Here is a 23502-nt window from a genome sequence, read left to right on the forward strand (position 1 = left end):
TTCCGTGGGCAGGCAGGTGTTCAGACACCCCCAGGAAAACAGGGCCCCATCACACCCAACAGTAACTTGGGAAGGCAAATAGCACAGCCATGAATTTCCACCCCCCACCTCTTGCCCAGCTTTATGTGCTGAGCATGATGCCATGTGATGTGGAATGCCCCTTTCAGCTGTCCTGGCTGTGTCCTCTCCCAGGTCCCTAAGCACCCCCAGCCTCCTCATTGGTGGGATAAGAAGCAGAAAAGACCTTGATGCTATGCGAGCACTGCCTAGCAAAAATGAAAATATCCCTGTACTCTCCACGCTGTTTTGGTCACAAATCCGAAACTTATCCCACATCAGCTACTGAAAAGAAAATCAACTCCATCCCAGCCAAAACCAGCACACCTGTAAAATGTTTAATTCCACTTTGATTTTGTTGCAGTCATTTTGTATTACAAAACTTCCTGGGTTATTCTTAGTAGTGTCACTGAAAACATCAATACCATAGAATCCCTTTTTGTAAAAATACTAAGCCTTACCTAAAGCTCACCCAACCCACAACTAAAGACTGGGATTTATTTTCACCCATTCTGGTGGTACTGGAATAGCCTTCTGGAAACTCATTCCTCTGGCACCTATAAATCTTCCTCTTATTTCCAGTTTGGGTGAGGTAACTGACAGTTCCTGTATCACAACACAGTCTTCATCACTGAAACAGATCTCCTGAACTTATTTTTTCCTTATGCTTTTAGGCAAAAATCACAGATTTCAACAATTAATAGGGGCAATAACATTTAAATAACAACACTTTAATTTCCTGGGGCTAATTTTTTTCCTATACAGATTCTGGTTTTAATTAATCTTTTCTGAATACGTGTAAGTATATACAGTATTTAGAGGAAATAGGTGTTTTGAATGTCTTTTATATTGGGAAATATACTTCTGTACTTCTGTTGGCAATTCCTTGGTAGCTCAGGCCTGAGAAACAGATTTGTCCTATTGAAAGTCATTGCATATTACAGGTTCAAGTCATAATTTTTGGTACCGTTTATCAGCATAAATAAGCATCTAAAGGAGCAGAGCTGAACTTCACTGGTCTCAGGCTTTCATTCCTGTTCCTGTGAATCCTTTCCGTTTGGCCAGCACCATCAACATTCCTATATAGCAAAGCAGACTGAGAAATTTATTCCAGTTTTCTTTCAGCTGTTTTTTCCACCTTACAATTCCTGTACTAACCTCCATTTTTTTTTCAACTTAACTAATCCCTTCTCACTTGGCACCATACAAACACTTCACTGACATAATGGCAGATAACCACCACTGTAATTTGTCTACAAAATTTGCAACCACAGCACGTGCCTAATACATAAGTAAGAAACCTTTGGTACCCATGCCCAAATTCAAGCGGCATGACACCACTTAAAGTGAATTTTGTTCACTTGTGGTGAAATGAACGAGCCCTAAAAACTGTTCAGCCAATCCGTGGTCCTGTGTTGGCAAGCACGACTTGAGGAGAAATGAGCCACAGGTGAAGTGAGAAGATCATGGTTAGATGGTGTAGAAGAAGAGGCCTGTGATGTGGATCCTGCATCAAATGAATAGGATAGCTCAAGAAAAAGGAATAGGAAGCAAAGTCAAAATGGTATAGAAAGAGAATGAGAGGAAGAGATGAAAAAAAAAGGAGAAATGAAGCAATGGAAGGAAGGGGAAGAAAAGAAGAAAATAGACTGCACAAAGCCTAATATTTGGTCACTATAATATTTCCATCACCATCCCAAAGCAATACACTGAAAAGGTTACTTTCCCACCTCAGTCAGGGCTGTACGGAGGTCAAAATACTGTCTTGAGTCAGGACTTGCCTTTTTAACAGGTGTCATGCTCGAAGTACATATTCAATAAAATCTAGCACAATGCCAGTTATGAATCAGCTCTCCCACTCCCAGTATTAATAAAATTTGTGGGTACAATTTATTTTAAAAAGATGCTTATAATACATAATTTTAAAGGCACCCGATGTAGCACATAATGGGGCGCTGCAAATTGGTTATATAATAACTAAGTAGAAGAAAGAACAATATAAACAGTGGTTTGCAGCCCTGACCCTATGGTGTTTCCTGCCACAATGAAAGTAAAAACACATGTTCCCTGACAACCATCAAGCACTTTGTCACTGCTCTTGGACATTTTGACGCCTTAGGGCTTGTCTACATGCAAAGCTATGGTGGTTTGTCTGGGTTTAATTTGCTGCAAAGGGCTATGTGAATTCTTATTTTGACCTAAATCAGACTTGCTTCAGTTTAGTTCAACAAATTAAAGGTCAGATAAAAGCCAAATAACTCTGATTAGGACAATCACTGTTCTAATCAATTGCTTACAATTATAGTGCTGCCTGTGCTGGCAAAAGCTGACTTTCTAGAACCTTATCTTGATGAAGTCTCACCTGATGCCTCAGACTGTCTTAACTGAGTTAAATTGTGCCTGAATGGTCCTTACGATCTAGTGCCACACGGTTATTGTCACCAAGTCTTTGCTTCTGCTGCTAAATGCAGAATATATATCAAAAATAATAATTTCAGTGAGGAAGTACTGGTTACTCTGAAACTTAACTTTTTTTTTTCCACTCCCACACCCAAACACAGGCACTTCTCAGCATACAAATGATGGCAGAAGCAGGGCACAGAGCACTCCAAACTAAACAGGTACACCATACACACACTAAGAAACACTTGGGGTTCCCTTAATTCAAAGCCTGCAAGAGCAATTTTGCCTTAGTCTTGCTGGGTTAAGTGCTTGGTAAGAATATTTAACACTGGTGCCCAAACACAGGGAAAGCGATGTGCTTAGGGAAATATAATGGAAATGAAGAATTAAATGGATGGAAAACCAGCCAGCATTATTCCAAAGAAGAGTGTCCACAGAAGTAGTTATACCAGTACACTAACAGTAGGACAATTTTAACACTGTAATAACATCAGTACATTTCCTGAATCTCGCTGCAGAGAAGCAGAACTTGTCTTAGTTTTAGAAAGGCTTGTCACCATCCTTATTTCCAAGGAAACACTACAAGTACTTCCTCTTCACAGGAACAGCTCACAGCAGAGGTTTCATTTTGCAGTTTTGCAGTATTAATTTTAGGCCAAGGCAACTCAGACAGGCATAAGGTAAACTTCACCTAATTGCACCAACACTGTCACAAACTATCTGTCTCAGAAAACAAATAATTTGTTGAGAAGGAAGGGTCTGCTAGGTCACCCCACCACCTGAAACCTCAGCTACCCCAGAAGCAGCACAATCACAGTGCCAGCACAATCAGATTGGTGTTTTGACTGCCTGGGTGCTGCTTTGGCTGAATTAACAATACATGCCACACACCAAACATGTACAGCAAATCCTGCTTCCAAAGGATGGTAAGGTTTGTGGGGGTTTTTTATGTCATTAGAGAAAGTTGAGCTTACACTTCAGAACACAATCAAAAAACACCAAAGTGTTAAAACTTTATGACAGCATATTCATAATTTTGCCTTTCAAAGACAACATGTCTTTGTGTTTATGGACAAATTACCAAAATTAGACACAGAAAACATAGACATTACATATATTTTGGGGGTTATAAACCTCTGTTAGCTTTCCCGCTGTGGTGACCTGTAACACAGTTTGTTTCAATCAGGAAGCTGCACAGGAAAAAGCTGTACTCTTCCCAGCAGCAGCTTTACAGTTCTTTGAACCTCTTCCCTCGCCACCCTCCTTAAGCAAGAATGTGCTTTATGCAACTGCAAGGAAACCACTCGGTTACGCCGTGACACAGATCCCGACATCGTGAGGCCTTTCCGTGCGTGTCCTTAGGTGCCACCTCGGACTCCCGCACGCTCCCTCCTCTGCCCTCACCATGGAGGCCACTAAGCGCACTTTGCCCCCGATTTCACATGCAGACAAGCGCCACGCGGACGTACATCCGCCGCCCGAGCCGCCCGACACCTCTTCTAACAGGAGGCAGGACAGGCCCATAGCCCCTTTTGTTCCCCGCGTCCCAAGGGGACCGGCCGACCCTTCCCGGGGTCCCGCCGCGCCCTCATCCACACCCCAGCCCGCACCCTCCCAGGGGGGATTTAAACCAGAACCCGGAAGCCTACCCTGCCGGCGCGGTGCACGCCGGGAGCTGTAGTCCCAGCTCCCTAGTGGCCATCCTGCCGTTGAGTGGCGTGAGCTGGGGCGGGGAAACCACGAGTCCCGTGAGCCTCTGCGGCGGGGGGGCTGGCGTTTGAACCGGCGGCGTTGTTGTTGACGCCATATTGCTGGTGCGGGGGTTACGGCCGGGAGCGCCATCGCCGCCGCCATCGCCGCCGCCCGGGCCCTGCCATCGCCATCGCCCCGCATCGGCCGCCCCGCACGGCGCACCTGGGACCGGCACCGCGTCTCTCGGCACTGCTCGTGTCCCGCCACCGGCCGCGGGAGGAATTTGTCCCGGCCGGGCAGGGCGGAGCGGGCGAGGAAAGCGGAGATCCAGCTGGACTGAACCGGGGTTGCTGCTGCCGCTGCCGGGGCCGCTCCCTAGAGAGAGGCCGGCGGGGAGGCGGCGGAGGCGGCCCTGACGCAGCCGCCCCCTCCTTTCCCTTCCCTCCCCCCCAGCCCACTCCAGACAGCGGGGAAGACGCCTCTGGGCAGGGCCGGTTGCTGCTGTCTCCACCGCTGCCCCTCGCTCCGAGCCCCCTTGGCCGCTCTACGCCATGGCTTGCGGCGCCACTTTGAAAAGGACTCTGGATTTCGACCCGCTGCTGAGCCCGGCGTCCCCGAAGCGAAGGCGATGTGCGCCATTGTCAACCCCGGCCTCAGCCGCCTCCTCCTCCTTCGCCGCCGCTGCCTCCTCCCCGCAGAAATACCTGCGCATGGAGCCCTCGCCCTTCGGAGAGGTGTCGTCCCGGCTCACCACAGGTGAGGGACGCGGCACTCCTTGCGCCCGGCAACCCCCCGGGGCAGTTCGGCGGGGAGGGGGCCGGGAAGGCGGCCGGGAAGCGGGGAGGAGGAGGAAGAAGGGGGGGTTGGGTGGGTCTGGCGTCCCCCTCCAGCCATTTTCTGCCTGGCTGTGCTGCTGGCGGCGGCCGGGGCGATCCCTGCTCGGCTTGGCACCGAGAGACACAATAGAAATGGCCGTTTGCAGCAGGAGAGGAGGGGGAGGAGGAGGAGGGACGGGTAGGAAGAAGGGGGGGCGAGTTGAGCCGATGCGGGCGGGTGGCCATAGGAAAGGGGTCGGTGAAGGCGGGGGGATGAGATGAGACTGGAGAAAGGCACCCGAGCGGCGTGGGGGATGGGGGTGCTGTTGGGGGGAAGCTTGATCCTAGGAAAAAAGGAGGCCGGCTCTTTTTTTTTTTTTTTTTTTCTTCCCTTCCTTGTACCACGGGAGCTCGGATGTGGCAAGGAGAGCCGCAGGGGCGAGCCGAGCTCCGGAAACGCTGGGGGCGGCAGGGGTGCTACCGAGGTGGGGCTGGGGTCGGGAGGCGGCGGGGCCCAGTCGATCCCTTCCTCGCAGCCATTATCGGTGGGTCGAGGCGGCGGCACCTCCTCCCGCTGCTCAGACATCGGGGGAGGGCGAGGGGGGCAGGGCGGGGAGGCCGGCCTGTCATCCATCACCCGCAAAACGCCAGTGGGAAAAGGCAAAAGCGAGTAAAACAAAGGGGTAATCCCACTTCCCAGCTCCTTAGTACGGGCTATCGTCCCGGGTAACCCATTCTGTGGTATCCTTAAAAGTTCCCTAGGAAACCCGAGCGTTAAAAGCGCTTGTGTGCAAGGGTGAGAATTGCCTTTAGGGCAGATAAAATGGGGTCGGGCGGTCTCCTGCTCTCGTCTGGGAGACACAGGGCAAGAACGAAACCCTTTTACGTTTTTAAGGTGCGAGAGATGAGTCAACCGGCGGCCCTAAAAGCTCGAGGTCTGCTTGTGTAATGGTTGACAATTAAAAATCAACCGAGTTCTTTTTAGCAGCGAGTAGGGAGAGAAGAAAGGAGCGAATCTTGGTTGGGCACGAAGGATTGATTGGCCCGTGCCGTGCTTAGTCCTGTGGGCAGCTTCCAGCAATGCTCTCAGGGACGGTGCAGCTCGCGGCCATGAGCGGCTGTAGCGCCGAGGTATGGATGTACCCGTATCCTTTGTGTGCAGGGGGAAAAAAAGCCCTCTGCAGTTGTTGCAGCAGAATTCCTTCCGCTGCTGTGTTGGGTACTCCCTTTTACAACACAAGTTGGCTCCAGGTTACCAAGCACTAAGTTTGACTGTTCAAATTGCCATCTACACGTAGAACAGTGCCTTGTTTGGAAAACGGTACCGTACAATACATTTTTTTAGAGCTTTTACTCAAATAATAAAAAAATGCTATGAGGAAATATAGAGGGCATACAGAGTAAAACTTGGCATCAGTGCTTGATATTTTTTTGAACCTCTAGGAAAGGATCTTGAATGAGTCAGCGGTCTGGGATGAGAGTTGTGATGGATGGCACTCCCTGGTACAGCGAGGCATTGCATGTACTTTGAAATAGATATTTAAAATCAGACCTAATTTAATTATTTTCGAGGATAAGTATTGCTTCTTTGCAGTGATTTCTTTTGATTTCTTTGGGGTTTGGAGAGCTTAGGTTTTGAATATTTAATATAAATATTGTCTGGCCAGTAAATACGTATTGCTGAAAGGAGGCAAATCAATAAAATTTTCAGAAGAGACAACCTAGAGCAATTTTTGAGGTAATACGTAAGCTTCTACTGTAACCATTCTAAAGGGCTTAAAAACGGAAATGTTACTGAAATTGAGCAAATACAGGCCTCTTTGTCTCCTGAGAAAATCAGGGGTGCGGGTGGTGGTAATCCATGTGAAAAAGTGATTGGTGTACAGACAAGGGTGTATTTTATGTATTAAAAATGTGTTTAATATAATGAGGAATGAATGACAGTAAATCAAAATGTCTCCTCCAGCACTTGAATACTCCTAAGCAAAACGTGAAGCATTTATAAGTTGTGCACGTTTACATGGGTTTTGCTTAAAAGCTCCCTTTGTGGTTTCTGTTACAGAAAAAAAAATCTTTATACCGTGCTGGTATAAATGCATCTGTTAATCAGCCTGCTTAGCTTTAAATTTCAGTTGAATTTGGTGGTATTATCACATTGTATATATTTCATTTCGACCCTCACTAAGCAAAATAGAACTCATAATTTTCAAAGAGGCCTGTTGAAAGGATGTCTGTGATTAATCTAATTTTGTAAATATACCTGTGAACTAATAGTTAGCATTTTTCCTGGTAGTCACTTGGAAAAATCAGATGGTTTATTCTAGAGCTCTGACTTAGGTTGAGGCCTAGTGTGCTGCAGAAATAAATGTTGCTCTCCATTAACTCTAAAATGAGTTCACATGGCCATTTCTGATGCAGATGTCTGCATTAGGGTCAGATAAATCTTGCAGTATGTGTGAAAAGAATTCCAGTCCGATTTAAAAAGTGTTACCAAGTCACCATTCCGTGTTAGTTTTTGTGTTGGGAAATTTATTAATAACAGCCAGAATTCAGTTGACTAGACTTGGGCTTTTCTCAGCCTGTTACTGTAATCCTTAGATTTCCAGCACTTAAAAAGCGTCTGTCTGAATTTTGTGTCATGAAAATGAACATTAATATGAAGTCAGAGCTCCGGATATAAAGGACCTGATGCTTAGACTTTAAGTTCATGCTTAAACATTTTTCTTCTATCTGATACTCTGACCTGGTAGTGTTTAACTTCACACAGTGGGGACCATATCAGCACCAGGACTTCTTACCACATTGTTCCTCATTTCAAAAATGAATTATCTGGAAGCAGAATGCTACAGATTGATTGAGGGGTGTGTGGGGAACTGAGAATACAGTATGGTAGTCAGATGAGAAAACAGCTGTCTGTATAGAGTGGTCATAGACAAATAACCAATGTCTGTTGGAGAGAGGATAGGCTTATTCAAGATGAAATTTATCTCTCACAAGAGTGTTTTAATATTTTGTGGTTATTTGAACAGCTGTTAGGTCACTTCCAGTTTCTCGGTGAATTTGGCAGCCAAACTGTAATTGTGGCTTTACAGTCTGTACTTTCTGTGGAATTGTGCTTACTGGCTTGAGCCATACTCATGAGTATGTTTGCTAATTTTTGAATAGTATCATTTGCATGTAGAATGATGTTTTTAAAACTGTGTTTGCTATAAGCAGTGCAGAACATACCTGCCTGGCATAAAACTCGTTTAGCTTTGAAAGAGTGGCTGCTCTTAAATATTTTTCTACTGCTGGAATACTACAGATGAGTTTTAGTTTCATGTAAGTTCTAGCTATAAATCAGACTGCCTTGTGTAATCCAAGTAACTGCACCTGGGTGTCAATGCTGCCTATGTGTTATGCATACACTTGTTGGGTTTTCTCTGAAGTCCAGAGGATGCTTTTCTGTTTCAAAGCTGTTAAATGAATTCAAGGGTGAAAGGAGAAAACATTGGCAGTATTATTTCTCTGTTCTCTGTTGGGTGTTTTGGAACCACTGTTTGCAGTTTTACCCGGATGAAAGGTTGTTTGGGAGTGGGGAGAAAAAAAGATAAAACTACACCTAAATTTTTTTTAAATTCATAGTCAGGTTAGTTGTTGAAAAGCTGCATGTCTGGACATTTCTGAGATTGAAGCTACAGCGGGAAATACAGTTGAAAGAAATTGGGGGGACAAGGGAGAAATAATGTTGATCTTGGGGATTTAAATCTCCTAATTCCTGATACATAGAAGCACTGAAGACAGACTGAGATCGCAAGTTTTTTTTTCCACACTTCATCCAAAACCAGAGGTTAACTTGAAAGACCTCTACGCAGTCAAAAAGGATGAAATAATTTGAAAGTCCACCGACTTAAGCAGATGCAGTTTTTCCTCCATCTGAAACATTCATCTGCTTCAACACTTCCCCAGCAAATAACTAGTGTTGCAAACTAAAACCCAGAGTGGGTGGAGCTGTTGAGAACAGGCCTCTTGTGAGGGACTCTTTACAAATAGAAGGTGGATAAATTTGCCTTTAGAATGTCCTTTTTCTTTCACAGAAACGTTTGGAAAGAGGTTGATGTAATTGACACAGGTTTTCAAAGTTAATGCTAGAAAATGTCTTTGACCTTTTTGAATAGGAGGAACTGTTGGTCTTCCCTCCAAGAAGGGCTGTCCTCCTGCGACCTTTGAGTTGCCCTCTTGAGCAAACTGAACTACTTCTGTCTGAAACTTGGTCAGGCAATGGCCGAGCATAGGTTTGGCTTTTAAATGAATAGATCCAGTGGCTTTGGAATGTGACATATTAGTAGTGCTGCATCTCTTTCTGCTTAATTTCTGTTTTGTTAACTTATCCACATGTGTATTTATTGCTAAATTGTCTCGGGAAATGCCAAGTTTCTCATTGCGCTCCAGTATTGCAGAAATCATTAGGATTTTAAAAACCAAAACATTCCCACCCCTTAAAAAAAGTCATGTAATGGCTGCATCTGGACTTCATAATTTAATTTATATGAGAAATTTCTGTATAGATGTCTGTGGTGACTATAAATGTTAAATAGCCTTGGCTGTAGATGTCATAAAATGTTGAAGCCCTTTTTTTTTGTTTCAATGGCAAGTCTGATAAATGCAGTGTGACAATTTTTTATGTGAAGGGAAAGATGTAATTGCTGTGTCTAATACATTTTGCATTGCTTGATTTATTTTTCATTCCTCAATCCCTTGATCAGGAGAACTGGGACTTCCTGAAATAATACATTTGCAGAATGAGCTAATGCATATGTGAGCGTCCAACTTGTGGAAGAACCAGAATTTTTGTCAGCCTGAAACCTGGAGTAACTGGATCTCCTGAGGTGGCCTGCTCTGTGCCTCAGTCTGTGGCAAGCTGCTTCTGTCCCTTCTGTAGCTGTAGCCGGTGGCTGTGAGGTGTCAGCATGTACCCGTTATCAGTGTTTTCTCTCTGGCTTAGAGCATGCTCCTGTGAGGGGGAGCATGGTTTCCAAAAGTATACATTCTGTTACTAACCTCTTAACATGCCTAATTGGGAAGCATGAGTGGAGTGGTTGACATCTGAGACTAAAGCAAGAGAGTAAGAAGAATATTTGGGTTGCTTTAATTTCTGTCTCTACTTAACCAGGGTTCCCTGGTTAAGTAGAAAAAAACGCTGAGGAGTACCTTTATCCATTGCTCTGCTGCAGTGCTGCCTTTAGGGGAATCTGGCGTCTTAAAATTAACATGTCAGTAGTCTGGTGGTGTGACCAAAAGTAGGAATGTGGTAACATCAACTAGGTGTTGAATAAAGTTGAAGGCCTAATGGAAAATGTTAAATGTTAATTTGAACAAGGATAGTGGAGCAGTTTTGCTTTAACAGAAGCTGAAATCCCTAAAGATGTATGCCACTGACATCAGGATAGCATTTGATTGATTACTTAGAAGAAATCTCAGGCATGGTTCAAGTTTGAATGCATATGTTGAATGGTGACATTGCCAACTGAAACCTGAGCTAAAGGTTCCATTTCAGGCTTGGAAGACTGCTACTCTGATTGCAGCACATTGAGTCACCTTCCTGTGTGTTTTGCTGAATTTTCCTTTAGTTAAATGAGAGAAGTCAGGAACTGTGTGATGTGAGATTGATAGTTTAAAAATCAAGCCCAAAGAAGAAAATCCTTCTGGTGAAACAACTAGCACCTTCATAATTGATAAGCAGTTATTAAAATGAAGAAAATAATTGTTTGCCTTTTAAACTTTCTAAGTTGAACTGCCATTTCCTTTGTACATAATTTCTAGGTAATTACAGGTCAGAGTGAAGTGATTAGATGGCAGAATTTTGAAAAATATTAACTTGACTTCTTATCATGAATTAAAGAAAGTAGGAAGACTACATTACTCCTTGGAGATGAATATTTGGCTTTGCAATCCATTAGTGTGACAGTTATATTTCAGATGTCAAACTTTACCCTGTTCATATTTCATCCTCTCTTCATTTGGAAATCTTTGTTCTCCAAATGGCATCTCAAGTTCTGAAAGATCTTAATGCAGAATTTAAAGTACCTGTGTACTCAACTTTATGCTCTCAGTACACAGCTCTGGGAAAAAAAAGTGTCCATGTATTTCATTATATTCGGGTATATTTGACTGAATCCCTGATGCCTTAGGTGGTTATGGTGGGACAATAGCAGTTTTCATTTGTCATTCTTGATCTTAGTCTTGAACGTGAAGGAGAAGGGGAGCATAAAACAGATTGTGTAACTCGTAGAGATTCATAGTCATGTTGAATTTGAAATGCTGTTTATGAAGTACTAATTCATTCTGGTGTGTTAGCAGTGTGGCTTTTTCTTGCTGCTATAGCATATTCACAGGTCTAATTTTCACTTTGAGCACCTCTGCCTGGTGTTTCCTGTTAAATAGCTCTGTGCTTTCAGAGGCATATGTAACCAGTAAAAAACACTGAGCACAGGGGGCAGACTGAGATTATGAAGAAACTGAGGATAGGCCACAGTGATGTGTGTCTCATCATATGAAATATATTCCTTTTGTAATCTCAGATCAAATCATTGTCTGATGTACAATATCTGATTTGAACCTCAGTGTATGTTCAAGATGGATGAAAGCTTTTGTTAAAAATATCTAATAAGTTGTGATATGCGTGATGCAAGTTCTCACTTAAATTTTATAGTGTTAGAGAAGATGATAGTAGATTTTCTTTAATGAGTGTACTTTCAGATTCTAAATTTTTATATATAAAATAATTCGTTAATTAAAATGCATGTCATTGTTTTAAAGGACAATTTGGGCCTCCACATTGAGGCACATTAAAAAACTGTGCTGTTTGACACCAGTTCAGTGCACATTTCATGTCAGTTCTGCACTGCAGAGAGAACAGTCAGAACTAATTGGAAGCTGGAGAAGTTGCAAAACTGAACTTGAAAAAGCAGGAAGGTTTTCTGGAAGCAAAAGTAGGTTGGATTACTGATTCTAAGCTTTGTTTAACTGAGTCAGAGTTTTAAAATTCTTTACAGTTAGATGTCTGCTGTATAGGTGGTGTTCAGAAGTTGTCTGGTTTGAACTACCTTAATATTTCATAGCTTCCTGCAAGTTCTGAGATGCTATAAAAATGTTGTTAATATATTTGCATGGAAATAAAAAACAGAACAGTAAATGGGAGAAGTAACTTGATGCATTTAAGCAATTTTTCTTACGATTATTTTAATTTGGCATTCAGATTTTCATTTAAAATGAGTCATAAATATTTGCAGGCTTACATTTCATTTCACAGTGAAATAGTTTCAAGTGTAAGATTTTATGCTACTGTAGGTTAATAAGAATGTCTACTTAGTCTTTGCTGGTATAAAAATGTGCCTGCTTTATTTGAAATATTCCTGGTCTCATCGTTCATGTGAGATGTCAGTGAAAGTTTGGTGCTATGTTAAACTTGCATTTCTTAACTGTTATTCTCCCTTTTATAAGTGGTGGAAATTGGGAAATGTGAGATGAGTCGGTCTCCTTGCCTGCTATCAGCAAGGTACTGAATATGCCTTGCAGTCCAGTTCTCTGTGCTGAGCAGTTGTGCCTTAAATCTTCTAAGTGAGTCTGAATGGAGGAATCCCATTTACCAAACCAGGTTATGGGCATGCTTAGCAAGTGTTCAGTCAGTGCTTAACATTTCAGGCTTTTTTTCTCCTCCTTGCAGTTTGCAGTGTAGTCAGTGTCATGTTTAAATAGTCCTTTCTCTTAAACTTTGCTTAGTTCTATACCTTCAGCTGAAGTCATAGTAATGCCAACTGTTAAAGTGATTTTGTCAGGATGGGGATCTCCCAGATCTCTCAGTAGTGTTTCTTGAGATTTTTGATTTTCACAACAAGATTTGAAGGTGGCAGTTTAAAAAGTGTTGCCAAATTAGAAGTAGATGAAATTGTTGTAATATCATTGAGACTTCTTGTCCACAATTCAGTATAATTCAGAATAGAGTAATGTATCTTTGGTGTACAAATCTTGATTTTCTATCATAGTTGTTACTGTTTTCCCAAAGTCCACACCTGATTTCTCTGCCTCCTCTCCCTATTTCCCCCACACACCCCTCCTTGCTTTTGCTCCTTCTATCCTAGCTGGTATTTTAACATTTTCTCTAAATTCCTTGTTCAAATTCTAGGTTTTGCTAGCACTGAAGGAGGCATGGCATATGATTATTGATTTAACTCTTGCAGTTTCATCAGTTGACCAGAATCTGTTTACTTTTTTTGTCCTTAATGATTTTGGTGGTTAATGTGCTTTGAGAATGTTTCTGCAAAATGATGAAAGGAGAAGTGTAGAAAATAGTTTTATTCAAGTTGTTACACCTGAAATTTGGCTGATTTTTTTGCAGTTCACATGGAGTTCAGAAAGTATGGCCAGGACAAAGTAGTCACAGTGAAGGATGGTCATGGTCTATTATGTTCTTCAGTTAATACAAATGCAGTGTGAATATGTGCAGTCATGTTTCTCGCAGTGTAAACATGCTTTAGGACAGATGATCATATGACCTAATTTGGTTCCCATTCAGAATTATGCACTATCACTGGAACCAGAACAGCACTTGATTTTGAGGAGAAGTATTGCTCTGCCACCATAATGCCATTGAGTATAAATATTGTTAAACCACTCTCTGAGTAATGTGTGTATGCACATGATCAGCTCTGTATGGGATTCTGTTTAGTTTTGGAAGCTTGGCTGTATCTTGGTTTAAGATTATTTATTTACTTTGGTACTGTACAGGAGTGTTTGTATCTTGTCCTACAGGAAGCATGAATCCTCTATCCCCCTGCACCACTTTCTTGTGGTTTCTTCTCTTAATTTACCTGCTATGATGTTTTAAATTACTGTTTTATTACTCTTTTCTGCATTTGCTGCTTCTTTGAACCATATTACTGGCCTCCCATTAGAGAGTTGAAAATTTTACAGCTGCAGGCTTGGGATTGAAAAGGTATCAAGTCCTTAATCGGTGGACAAAATCCAAGAAGCTCCTTTGCTGACATACACTCCTGTTGACTCAAAACAGTTTTCTCTCTTTTTATAAATTGGAAATCTCTAGACTGACTCATGAAATTCAACCATGACAGTGTTTAAACATCTGAACTGAGAATTGTGTTTGCTTCCACTTGGTGTAGCAGAAACTTCAGTCGCTGACTGAAGGAAGTGGTAGCTGAAGGTACCTGCATCACATGGTTCTGTACTAGAAATGTTCAGATATGGAACTTCAGCAGCATATGGATTACAAACATGAAATTTGGTTTAAGTTTTCAAGCTATTGGCAAAATGTGACAGAAATAGGAAGGGTCTGAGTGGAGTCCTTTGTAACTCTGATGTGATCCTATGAATTTGTACATACCTGAGTTTTGGAAAGTTGTCCTTGCTAAAAAGTCTAGAAGTGTCATTGGAAGCCAGTTGTGCAGGTATTTTTTTCTTGAAGCATTTGAGCATTTAAAAGTAAAAGTTCTCATAAAGGATGAGAATCAGTGGAAATTTCTTTATAGGAAGAATATAAAAAATAGAAAATTCCTTTTTTTTTCTTGAATATTTTACATTGCCAGATGATATGCAGTTAGGCCACTGATGCACCTGAGAGCCATTTGGTATGTGGAATTTCAGAGACAAGGCACACAGGATTGGTAGTTCTGTTGCAAGGATTAGTTTTTCCCTTATGATTCTACAGTGGAGATGAGATTATTAAAAAACTTGCTGTACTTCATTCATTGCAGTCAAAAGCTGTACTACATATTGCCATACTCCTTTGAAAGAGACTGTTGATCCATCCACTGTATTTTATTTGGATAAATTTGAGACTGTCAGAAATGTTGTGGAAGGCTTTTGTATTTTTCCTGTCACTTTCCAACTCATATTTTAAACAGTAAGTGCTTAATGCATGTTGTCTAAATTGTGTTTTCCTCTTCACTGTGCTGCCTGTAGGACAGCCTACAGAGAGGAATGCCATGTCATGTGGCTGTTTTATTCTTGAGTGTCGTGTTACTCTTAATTCTGTGAGTGATAAATGCTGTGTAGGGAATGAAAGATTAAATTAAAAGATTAGGTATATGAAGCGAAGACAATTAATACAAGTATAAGTTTTATAGCCAAATTTTTAGCCATGCACATTTTATCATTCCTAAATTTTAGGATGCTGGGTTTTTTTGTTAGCAGTACTCTGGTGCCAATACTTGACCTCCAATAAGAACATTTTTGCTAGTGTTTTCCTGGTGAAAATAGCCTGGGTTAGCTTTTTAAAATTAGTTTAATGGTTTTATGTCTTAGGTAAGACATTGTTTTTGCAGGTCATGTTTTAAGAGTCTGCCTGTCCTTAATCATCTGCTGTTTATCTACAGCATTTGATATTTGAGTGGAAATCAAGCAAAATGGTGAAATGTAAAGATAATTATTTTAGGGTGTTTTGTTTTTTTTGTTGTTTTTTCCCTCTTTTTAGAACAAATTCTGTACAACATAAAACAGGAGTACAAACGCATGCAGAAGAGAAGACATTTAGAAAATAGTTTCCAGCAGACAGATCCTTGTTGTTCTACTGATGCACAGCCACATGCATTTCTCCTCACTGGACCAGCTTTGCCAGGTACTCAGATAATTCTGCGTAGTTTTCCTATGTTTTCTTAGACTCTGCTTGTGTAAACAACTTTTTCTAGTTACTTGGTGGTTTATGGCACCTTCTCACCAGTTACTGTTGTTTTTTGGCCATAAATTGTGTGTAATTCTGCTGTATTCTGTTATTTTGTCAGATTCCATTTGAGTAAATGGTTCTCCCTGTTACCTGTTGTGTTATGACACATTCCCACTACTTACTGCTGCTTTTTTTGGCAGTAGCACTATTGGTCTGAAAGATGGTAGCTTTGCATTTTAAAAATTGGTCAGACAAAAACCTGGCATTGTTTTCAGGAGACCATCCTGCCTGCTGTCACTGATACTGTAATAGGCTTTTGCAAAGCAGCAGGCACCAATATACTGTACTACAATTTTTATATATAATAGAAGCTTAAATTTCTATGTGGGTAACTGCCATGTAAATGATGTTCACAGTGTTTGCGTGATGTTCCTGGGGTTTTGATGGTTGTGAGTGTTGTCCATTGCAGATGTCTTCCTTTTTGAGCATCCAGTCCTGCTTCAGTAGTAATTACGAGGATCAACTAGCAGAGCAAATCTTCAAATATTTTGTAAAGTTCCTTTAATGTAAAAGGTGTGAAAAAACCTGATTATAAAAAACTGGTTCTGATCTACTTGTAATTGTAAATTGGTATGCCCAAATATTTACTCTTAGGGACTTCATCTGCAGCATCATCACCATTGAAAAAAGAACAGCCCCTGTTTACTCTCAGACAAGTTGGAATGATCTGTGAACGTTTGCTGAAAGAACGTGAAGAGAAAATCCGTGAAGAGTATGAAGAAATTTTGACCACAAAACTTGCAGGTATCTTACAGTTCAGAATAACATAAGTCAGAGTGATTTTGAAAGCTTAAAACTTCTCTTATTTTTGTTATAGAATGTATGTTTTTTTCTGACCTAATCTGATGAAGGAATGGGGTTGCATACATGACAGAAAAAATTATGTTTACTCCCTTTGATAGGTTTTTTCCTTCTGTGCTGCTTTGGATAGAAAGTATGACTCTTAGTTATTACTACTCAGTGAAGACAGTTGTTTTATTTCAGTTAGAACTTTCTCTTGCTACTGTGTCTGAATTGACAATTTCCCTTTCTTTTTTTCCCCCTTCTTCTTCAGAAAGACTGCCTGTAGAGAGCTCTTTTTGAAGGACTGTTTTGTTTTGTTTTGTTTTCTTCCTGCTTGGGAACTGACTTCCTTTTTCTTTTGGCAAGATGACAGTACCTAAGATTTCTCTTTCTCTTCCCACTACTTAGCATTACACTGCTGCCAGCAGTGTTTGGTATCTGCTTGAGAGTCAGTTCAACTGTTTTTCTGATGCTCCATGTTGAATTCTTTTAGAATTCAGCTGAAATTCTTGACACCTGATGCCAGCTTATCTTTCCATCAAGATCATGCTAATGTCAACATTGTAAATATGACCTTTCTTCAGTTTTTGAGGTCCTTTACTTCTAAGCCTCTTGCTAGCATTTGAGCACCTAAATTCTTGTGCATTCAGAGGTAGGTGCTTTCACAGTATGATGTGGAGTCCAGTTTAATATTTAGTGTGATGATAATGAAAATCTGAGCACACTGTTCTGCAGATATGCTTTTGAATACCTACAGCTGTTGTGCTTCCCACCTGAAAACACATCAGAATTAAAGTTGGCAGGTCTCTTCAAGTGGGAATAAAACCTTTTACAGGCATGCACATGCAGAAAGTCACCAGGCTTGTGGGTTGCTTGTGATAGTGTTGTCTCTGCACCCGAGATCCTGTTCATGTTCTGCACCTGCTGATCTGCCATTTCCGTGTGAGAAATTGCTATAGTTCTATGTCCCTCTTAAATCTGTGTCTGTTTAAAACTATAACTAAAGCCATGAATACTTCTGCTGCTTTGAGCCTGGTGTTCCATTTCAGTGTTGTTCTTTTTAACCTGCTTCAGCCTAATGAATTAGGACTCTATAGAACTTTTTCTGCTAATTTATGTATGTTAGGAATTGAGTATTTTCCTGTATTTTCTTAAATTCAGTTCATTTAGCAGGGTTCATAACCATTTGCAGACCAGATAGATTTACATTTCTTCCAGACACTTTTGGCGTACAAGCTTGTAGTTCTTTACAAACAGGAAGCCCCTCTGTCAAGTTTGTTAGATGTGCTCTGTCTCTCAGTCCCACAAGGAGCATTGTTGGGTTTGTTTTTGGGAAAGAGAGGGGATGCATTCTATCTGGGAGTTGTGGTTTAGTGAGATGATTTAGGTTTACTTGTTCTTACCATGGTGCTCACCAAAAGAGCAATTAGGAAGATCATGTTACTGCATCACATATATTAAGCCAGTAATACATTTTCAACATTATATGAGAATTTAAAGACTGGCAAAAGAATTTAGACATTCCCTACATGGAAGGCCAGTTATGGTTGTCTGCTGACAGAATGGTCATATCCTTTTCTAAACTTCATGCAGTAAGGTAATACTCCTTGTTACAAAAGTGAAGTCAAAGGAAATATAATTGGAAATTCCATAATGAATCTCAGTTTAATAGCTTCTTTCAAGTTACTTAACTGAATGTCTGCATCTTGGGTATTTTCTGAATCAGAGTTGTCATGTAGGTAGTTAGCCAGATATTGCCTATTCTTTCCTTCTTCCATGTTCCTTGCAAGCAGAGTTGCTTTTCATGCAGAATAAATGTTGGGTAAATGGAAAACTCAGATCATTGTAATGCCCTGATTTCTGTTTCTGCCTCTGTTACCTGAAACCGCTGTGTTAGCGCAAACTTGATTTTGCAAGAGCCTTAGCAAAACACTAGCTTGAAAGATTTTAAGGAATCTCTGAAGAACAGCCTTTTATAGTATTGTAATTGTATTTGTGTTCATGTCATTTAGCCACCTGACTTAAAATTTAGTTAGTATGTATATGATACAGTGATGTAAGTAATTGTGCAGTGTTCACTTAAATTCTCAAGTAGTTAACTGTAGACTGCTCCTACCTTTGGATTGCTTAACATCTGAATGTCACAAGAACGGGGCTTTTTTAGTAATTGGATTTAAAAAAATTTGCAAAGCCGTAGTTCTAACTAAGATGATGTTACAAAGCAGCTGTGTATGCCAACTTCTACCTTAATTTGCAAGTTTGATCTTGGCCTTTAATACATACTTCTGGGAAAAATTCTAGTTGGTGTTACTTTTTGAAAGGGTTTCTGTGCACTAGATCCTTCAGTCTGCTCTTTGTGTTATTTTGTTGTTTGGCTGAAGTCACATGGCTGCTGAACAGCCGCTGGTCAGAAGTGCAGTGAAGCAGGTCCTGCTTGTGGGCAGAGGGGAGCTGAGCTGTCCACGGTGACCGCAGGCCCCCTTGGTCAGGGATGAATGTCCTTCAACCTTTGAGTCCACTCTGAACTTGGGGCTGCTGCTGCACTGCTTGCTGATTACTGACACCCTGTTTACTTCAAAGGTGAAGCTCATCCCTGCAAGAGGATGGGACTTTATTGGGGCAAACCTGTGGGACTAGGAACCACTACAAATCTAACTGCATTTTTGGTTGAAGATTGCCTTCTTTGACCTTGCCCTTTTCTCAGAACACCCCACATTGCTGCACATGTATTTTTCCACAAGGGAGGAAGGGGAATGGAGAGGAGCGGCATCTGGTAGATATTACTCTCCTTGTTCAATTTCCTAATTCTGAAAGGTGATATCCTGCTGATGAGTGTAGTGTTAAAACTGAATAAAATATTGCAAATGTGTTTGTATGGATGTGTGTATAGAAAGAATAACCTTTCTGGGAAGTAACAGTTCAAACAGTGCTTAGTTCAAAGCCAAGTATGTTTCATATAAAAATTTCATTTCAGATGACACAGTAACTGTTTCCATGCAATCCACAATCAACTATATGTCTCCCATAGCAGCTGCTTCTGTGATTAGAATTACTCAAAAGTTAGTCACTTAACATTTCATCCTTTTAGTTTCTTGTTTGCTTTTGATTTTCTGGCAGTCAGCAAATACAATTTCTAACTCTGTAGCAAATCCCTTTCCTGTACTTTTGTGTTTCCATTTCATTAAATTAATTTTCTTACATCTGGTAGTGGTAGAAGCAGACAAATTATGTTTCCACCCCTAGTACTGACCTTTATGCCATGTTTTCTACTCTGCTCCCATTATGGATCTGTAAAATGGGCACACTTCATTTCTTCAAAATACAGTGTGTGATACTTAGCAAGTGTAAGGTATATTGAGATCTTTGTTACATGCAGCATAATTCTCTTTGAGTTTACTGCCATCTTTCTCATTTACAGAAGTTTGTATGGGAGAGTCTTTTAATTAAGGGGACATTAGCTTAATTGTTCTGGAGGATAAAAAAAGAAATGGCAGCTATGAACTGTATTAAGTTATTTAAAACTACTGCTAGTTTGGGGGTGTGTTTAACTTGTATGACTTTGGTGTATAAAAATTAGCCCTCAGTAATTTTCTGCTGGATTTAAATTTAATACTCATACTTGTAATGTTTCATCCTTGCAGAACAATATGACGCATTTGTGAAGTTCACGCATGATCAGATCATGCGACGATATGGAGAACAGCCTGCCAGTTGTGAGTATCTCTTTCTTCTGGTCTCCGTAGCAGCATTGAATTACCAAGTGTTCAATAATTTAAATGGCCATTGTTTGCTGTTAAGCTGCTAGGCCCCAAGGTAAAATATTCCAAACTGAGAATATGGAGTATTGAGATTGAATGGGAGGTGTGAGAGAAAATGCAGCTTGTGTTTAAAACATCTAGACCTGGTTTCCCATAGCATGCTGGAGTTTAGTTTTGAAACCAGTTTTGATACTACCATAGAAGGTTTGCACAGAGCTGATACTTGTTAGTGCTATCATTAATTCTTCTTTTTTTTTCTCTTTCCAGATGTTTCATGAATCACACTTTCTGCATATGTGGGCTGCCCTATACACCCTGTTATATTGTTGCAAGCTGTCCCCGTAAAGACTTGCAGCAATGCCATATTTTTTCCCCCCTGTGAACACAGGTTATTTCAAGCTTTTGTCAGTGGCAACCACTCTTATGCAGCAACTGGTTTTGGAGTGCTCCCTGATGTCAGTACCACCTGGATGTGGACCTTTGCTACCTGTAATAATACCAGTGGCCTCATTTGCTGTATCATTACGATTTGGCTTCTTATGTTAATAAGTTTGAAAAAGTAAAGGATTAAAGCTGGTGTTCTAGAAGTTGCCCTTCACTGGTTGTGTAAATAAAAATGTAGAATGACACTTCTGACTGAAGTTAGTGTGGTTTTCATAACTGTGCACTACAACAGAACTGTAATCACAGTTAAGTTAGAATGTAATCCCAGGACAATTTTAAGCAAATAGCCCACAGTACTGCCTGTGAAATAGTGAAGGAGGGCATTTCTGTATTCCATGACTTTTTTGGGGGTTAAGAATGGGTTTATATGATTTCTCATTTTTGTAGTTTTTATTTATTCTATCAGTCTTTAACAAATGTTTATTGCTGCAATTTTTCAGTGTATCATTGTTTTACTGCCCTTGTAGTACTGGAATTTAGTTGGAAGAATAAAACATTTACTTCTAATCTGTTTGTTTTTAATATGCAGGTGGAACTTTTGCTGTGTATGAATAAACTTAAATCTGAGTGTTTAAATGAAAACTTTATTTACTAGCAATAGTGGGTGGGTCAGTTTTGGATCAGGAGAAGGAGGTGGATTAAAATCTCAGGTCATTCTTCAGAGACAGAAATCTTTCTTAAATCAGCTGTAGTGTTTTATGTTGAGGAAGCTTGTTTGGTACAGAAGGGACACAAAACTGGTGATGTAACTTGCTGCAGCTGACTCAAACAGCAGCTGCACTTGCCTTCCTTCAGATTTCAGTGACACATTAAAGGAAATCTGTTCATGAGACAGAGCAGGTGCATGTACTGCAAGCTGGAATAGTGTAGCTGTTGCAAGAGCTGAAGGTGTGTAATGCCTGTTGTTGAGAGCCTTGTTGGATACATTCAGCTGTTGACAGACTGCTGTGTTGCTGCTGCTGTCTGGGCAGTGCTGGGTCTCTGAATCACTGCAAATTTCCTACATGGCAAGTCTAGATCTGTGTGTTGTGGCGTGGGAGTATTGCTACCAAAGGCCTTCAGTTACCTGCTCTGGGGACAAGAAAGCAGTTCCAAAATAATAATTTAATTATAAACTGCCGTCTTCTCTAATTTACTGTCAGCTTCTGGTTAAAGGGAAGTCTGCTCTGTGATAGATCTATGTCCCATCTCAGATTAACAGAGGAATTCGAGCTGAAGCTGGTAGATGAACTTGGCAGTTGGCTCATGCTTACTTATGGTATGAGAGAAACCTTGTGATGAGCTCTGCTGCTTGGTGAACTCTGTCACTTAGGAGTGAGATTGAAGGTTCAGAATTGGAACATTGCCACAGTATCAAGTATTTTCTGCTCACTTCCCTGAAACTTGTCTTGCCTAAATATTTGGATTATCTCTATTTTCAGAATCCCAGAAATGAGAAATCTCTGCTAGACTCCCCTCCTCAGGTCTTTGTCACTGAAGATAAAACTGTCAAGGGCTGTAATTTCTGTTGTCTGCCTTGAAGTCCTCAGTCCCTCTCCTTCCTGCTCCTCACTTTTTGACCTCCTTTTATTAAATTGCCCAAGCTAGGAAAATCACTGCTGCTAGCTGGACCACCATGCAAATTTTGGCATCCTCATGCATCTCATGTATTTTCTGTGTTCTTATCTTTTTTTTTGGGATATTAAGATCTATAAATAAGAAGTGATGTCATGCTAGCACCCAGCCACTCCTGTACTGCTCCAAATTTATGCCTAATAAGCAGTCTTGTGGCAGATGAAAAGCATGGCACCGTGGGTGCTGATGTATCACAGCTGTGGTATGCTTAATTTGTGCCTGTTTTGGAAATGAGGTTGCATTCTTTGAAATGTTTCATTTTTTAACCTGCTGCTTGTTCTCTCTTGAACTTCAAACTGGCTCCTTTTCCTAATCTCAGTGCCAGTATCTAGTGTGATGAATCACACATGAAAGACTTGGTCTAACAAGAGTCATACTCTTCAGTAGGAAAATGGCTGGCAGCTTGATGGCTGTTGAAAAAACTAGGGAGGTTGGGGTACTGTGAGGAGCCAGGTGGTGCTTGAAAACCAACCTGCTTTGCAGAACCTTTTCAAAGGCTTTAGAGTCAAGGAGAAATGGGTACAGTTCTGTAACCATGCAGTTCGTGGCACTACACTTTGTGGTGGCCACATGTAGAATATTTCTGTTATGTGTATGTAACTGCAGTCTTACCCAAAAGCCAAGCAAGCTGAGAACAGTTAATTGGAACTTAACAGAGTGAAACCAAAGATCTTGGTTAAGCTGTTTTTAAGGTAGTGATGTATTTCTTTCCAAGCAGATCTCAGTTACTATGTACTTGAAAAGCAGCATGTATGTCGTGTGTGTTGATTTTTGTGTCTAGGTGTGAGACCATATAACCATAAGATCATTCAGCAATTTTCAGGGTTGCAAAGGAAGGAGATTCAAGCAATCTTTGTGTACTGATGTTTAAGATTTGCCTGTGTACACTTGAACAGCATGACCAGTCACAGATTCTGCTTAAAAAACTCTGTTTTGTGAAAGCTCTCTTTGTTCCCGAGTTGGGAATTGGGAAGGATTTAAGCTTTGACTCCACAGTGGGGAGAAAAAATGGAGGCTGGTGAAGTATTAAAAGTTTATGCTCTTGTTAACCAGTGCTTGTGACTTGGAAGTCATTCTCAGTGATGAAATGGCTTTTACAGGCACCTGGGCTGTTCTTATAGTTTATTGCTGTTGTAGGCTTCAGGATAAAAAAAAAATTACAAAGTTTGTGTTTGAAACCAGTAGTGCAGTAGTGTAAAGAAGTGTCAAAGAACAGCAT

At 41.0% G+C, this 23502-nt stretch overlaps 1 protein-coding gene across 1 annotated transcript; it reads left to right on the forward strand.

Annotated features, from left to right (window-relative positions):
- Positions 1-4245: 4245 nt before the first annotated feature.
- On the forward strand, positions 4246-21176 carry AKIRIN2 (akirin 2). The gene is made up of 5 exons (XM_030944576.1): positions 4246-4908; positions 15436-15579; positions 16279-16428; positions 20109-20180; positions 20493-21176. Exons 1-5 carry the CDS (start codon positions 4704-4706, stop codon positions 20501-20503), a joined length of 582 nt encoding a protein of 193 aa, XP_030800436.1. The 5' UTR covers positions 4246-4703; the 3' UTR covers positions 20504-21176.
- The last annotated feature ends 2326 nt before the right edge of the window (positions 21177-23502 follow it).

Source organism: Camarhynchus parvulus, chromosome 3, assembly GCF_901933205.1.
Source record: "Camarhynchus parvulus chromosome 3, STF_HiC, whole genome shotgun sequence".
In the NCBI taxonomy this organism is placed as follows: domain Eukaryota; kingdom Metazoa; phylum Chordata; class Aves; order Passeriformes; family Thraupidae; genus Camarhynchus; species Camarhynchus parvulus.

Excerpts from the sequence above, each read along its gene's own strand:
- AKIRIN2 (XM_030944576.1), top strand. The coding sequence starts at position 4,704 with ATGGCTTGCGGCGCCACTTTGAAAAGGACTCTGGATTTCGACCCGCTG. Across the intron at positions 4,909-15,435 it reads GTCGTCCCGGCTCACCACAG|AACAAATTCTGTACAACATA; the intron begins GTGAGGGACGCG and ends CCCTCTTTTTAG. Across the intron at positions 15,580-16,278 it reads CACTGGACCAGCTTTGCCAG|GGACTTCATCTGCAGCATCA; the intron begins GTACTCAGATAA and ends ATTTACTCTTAG.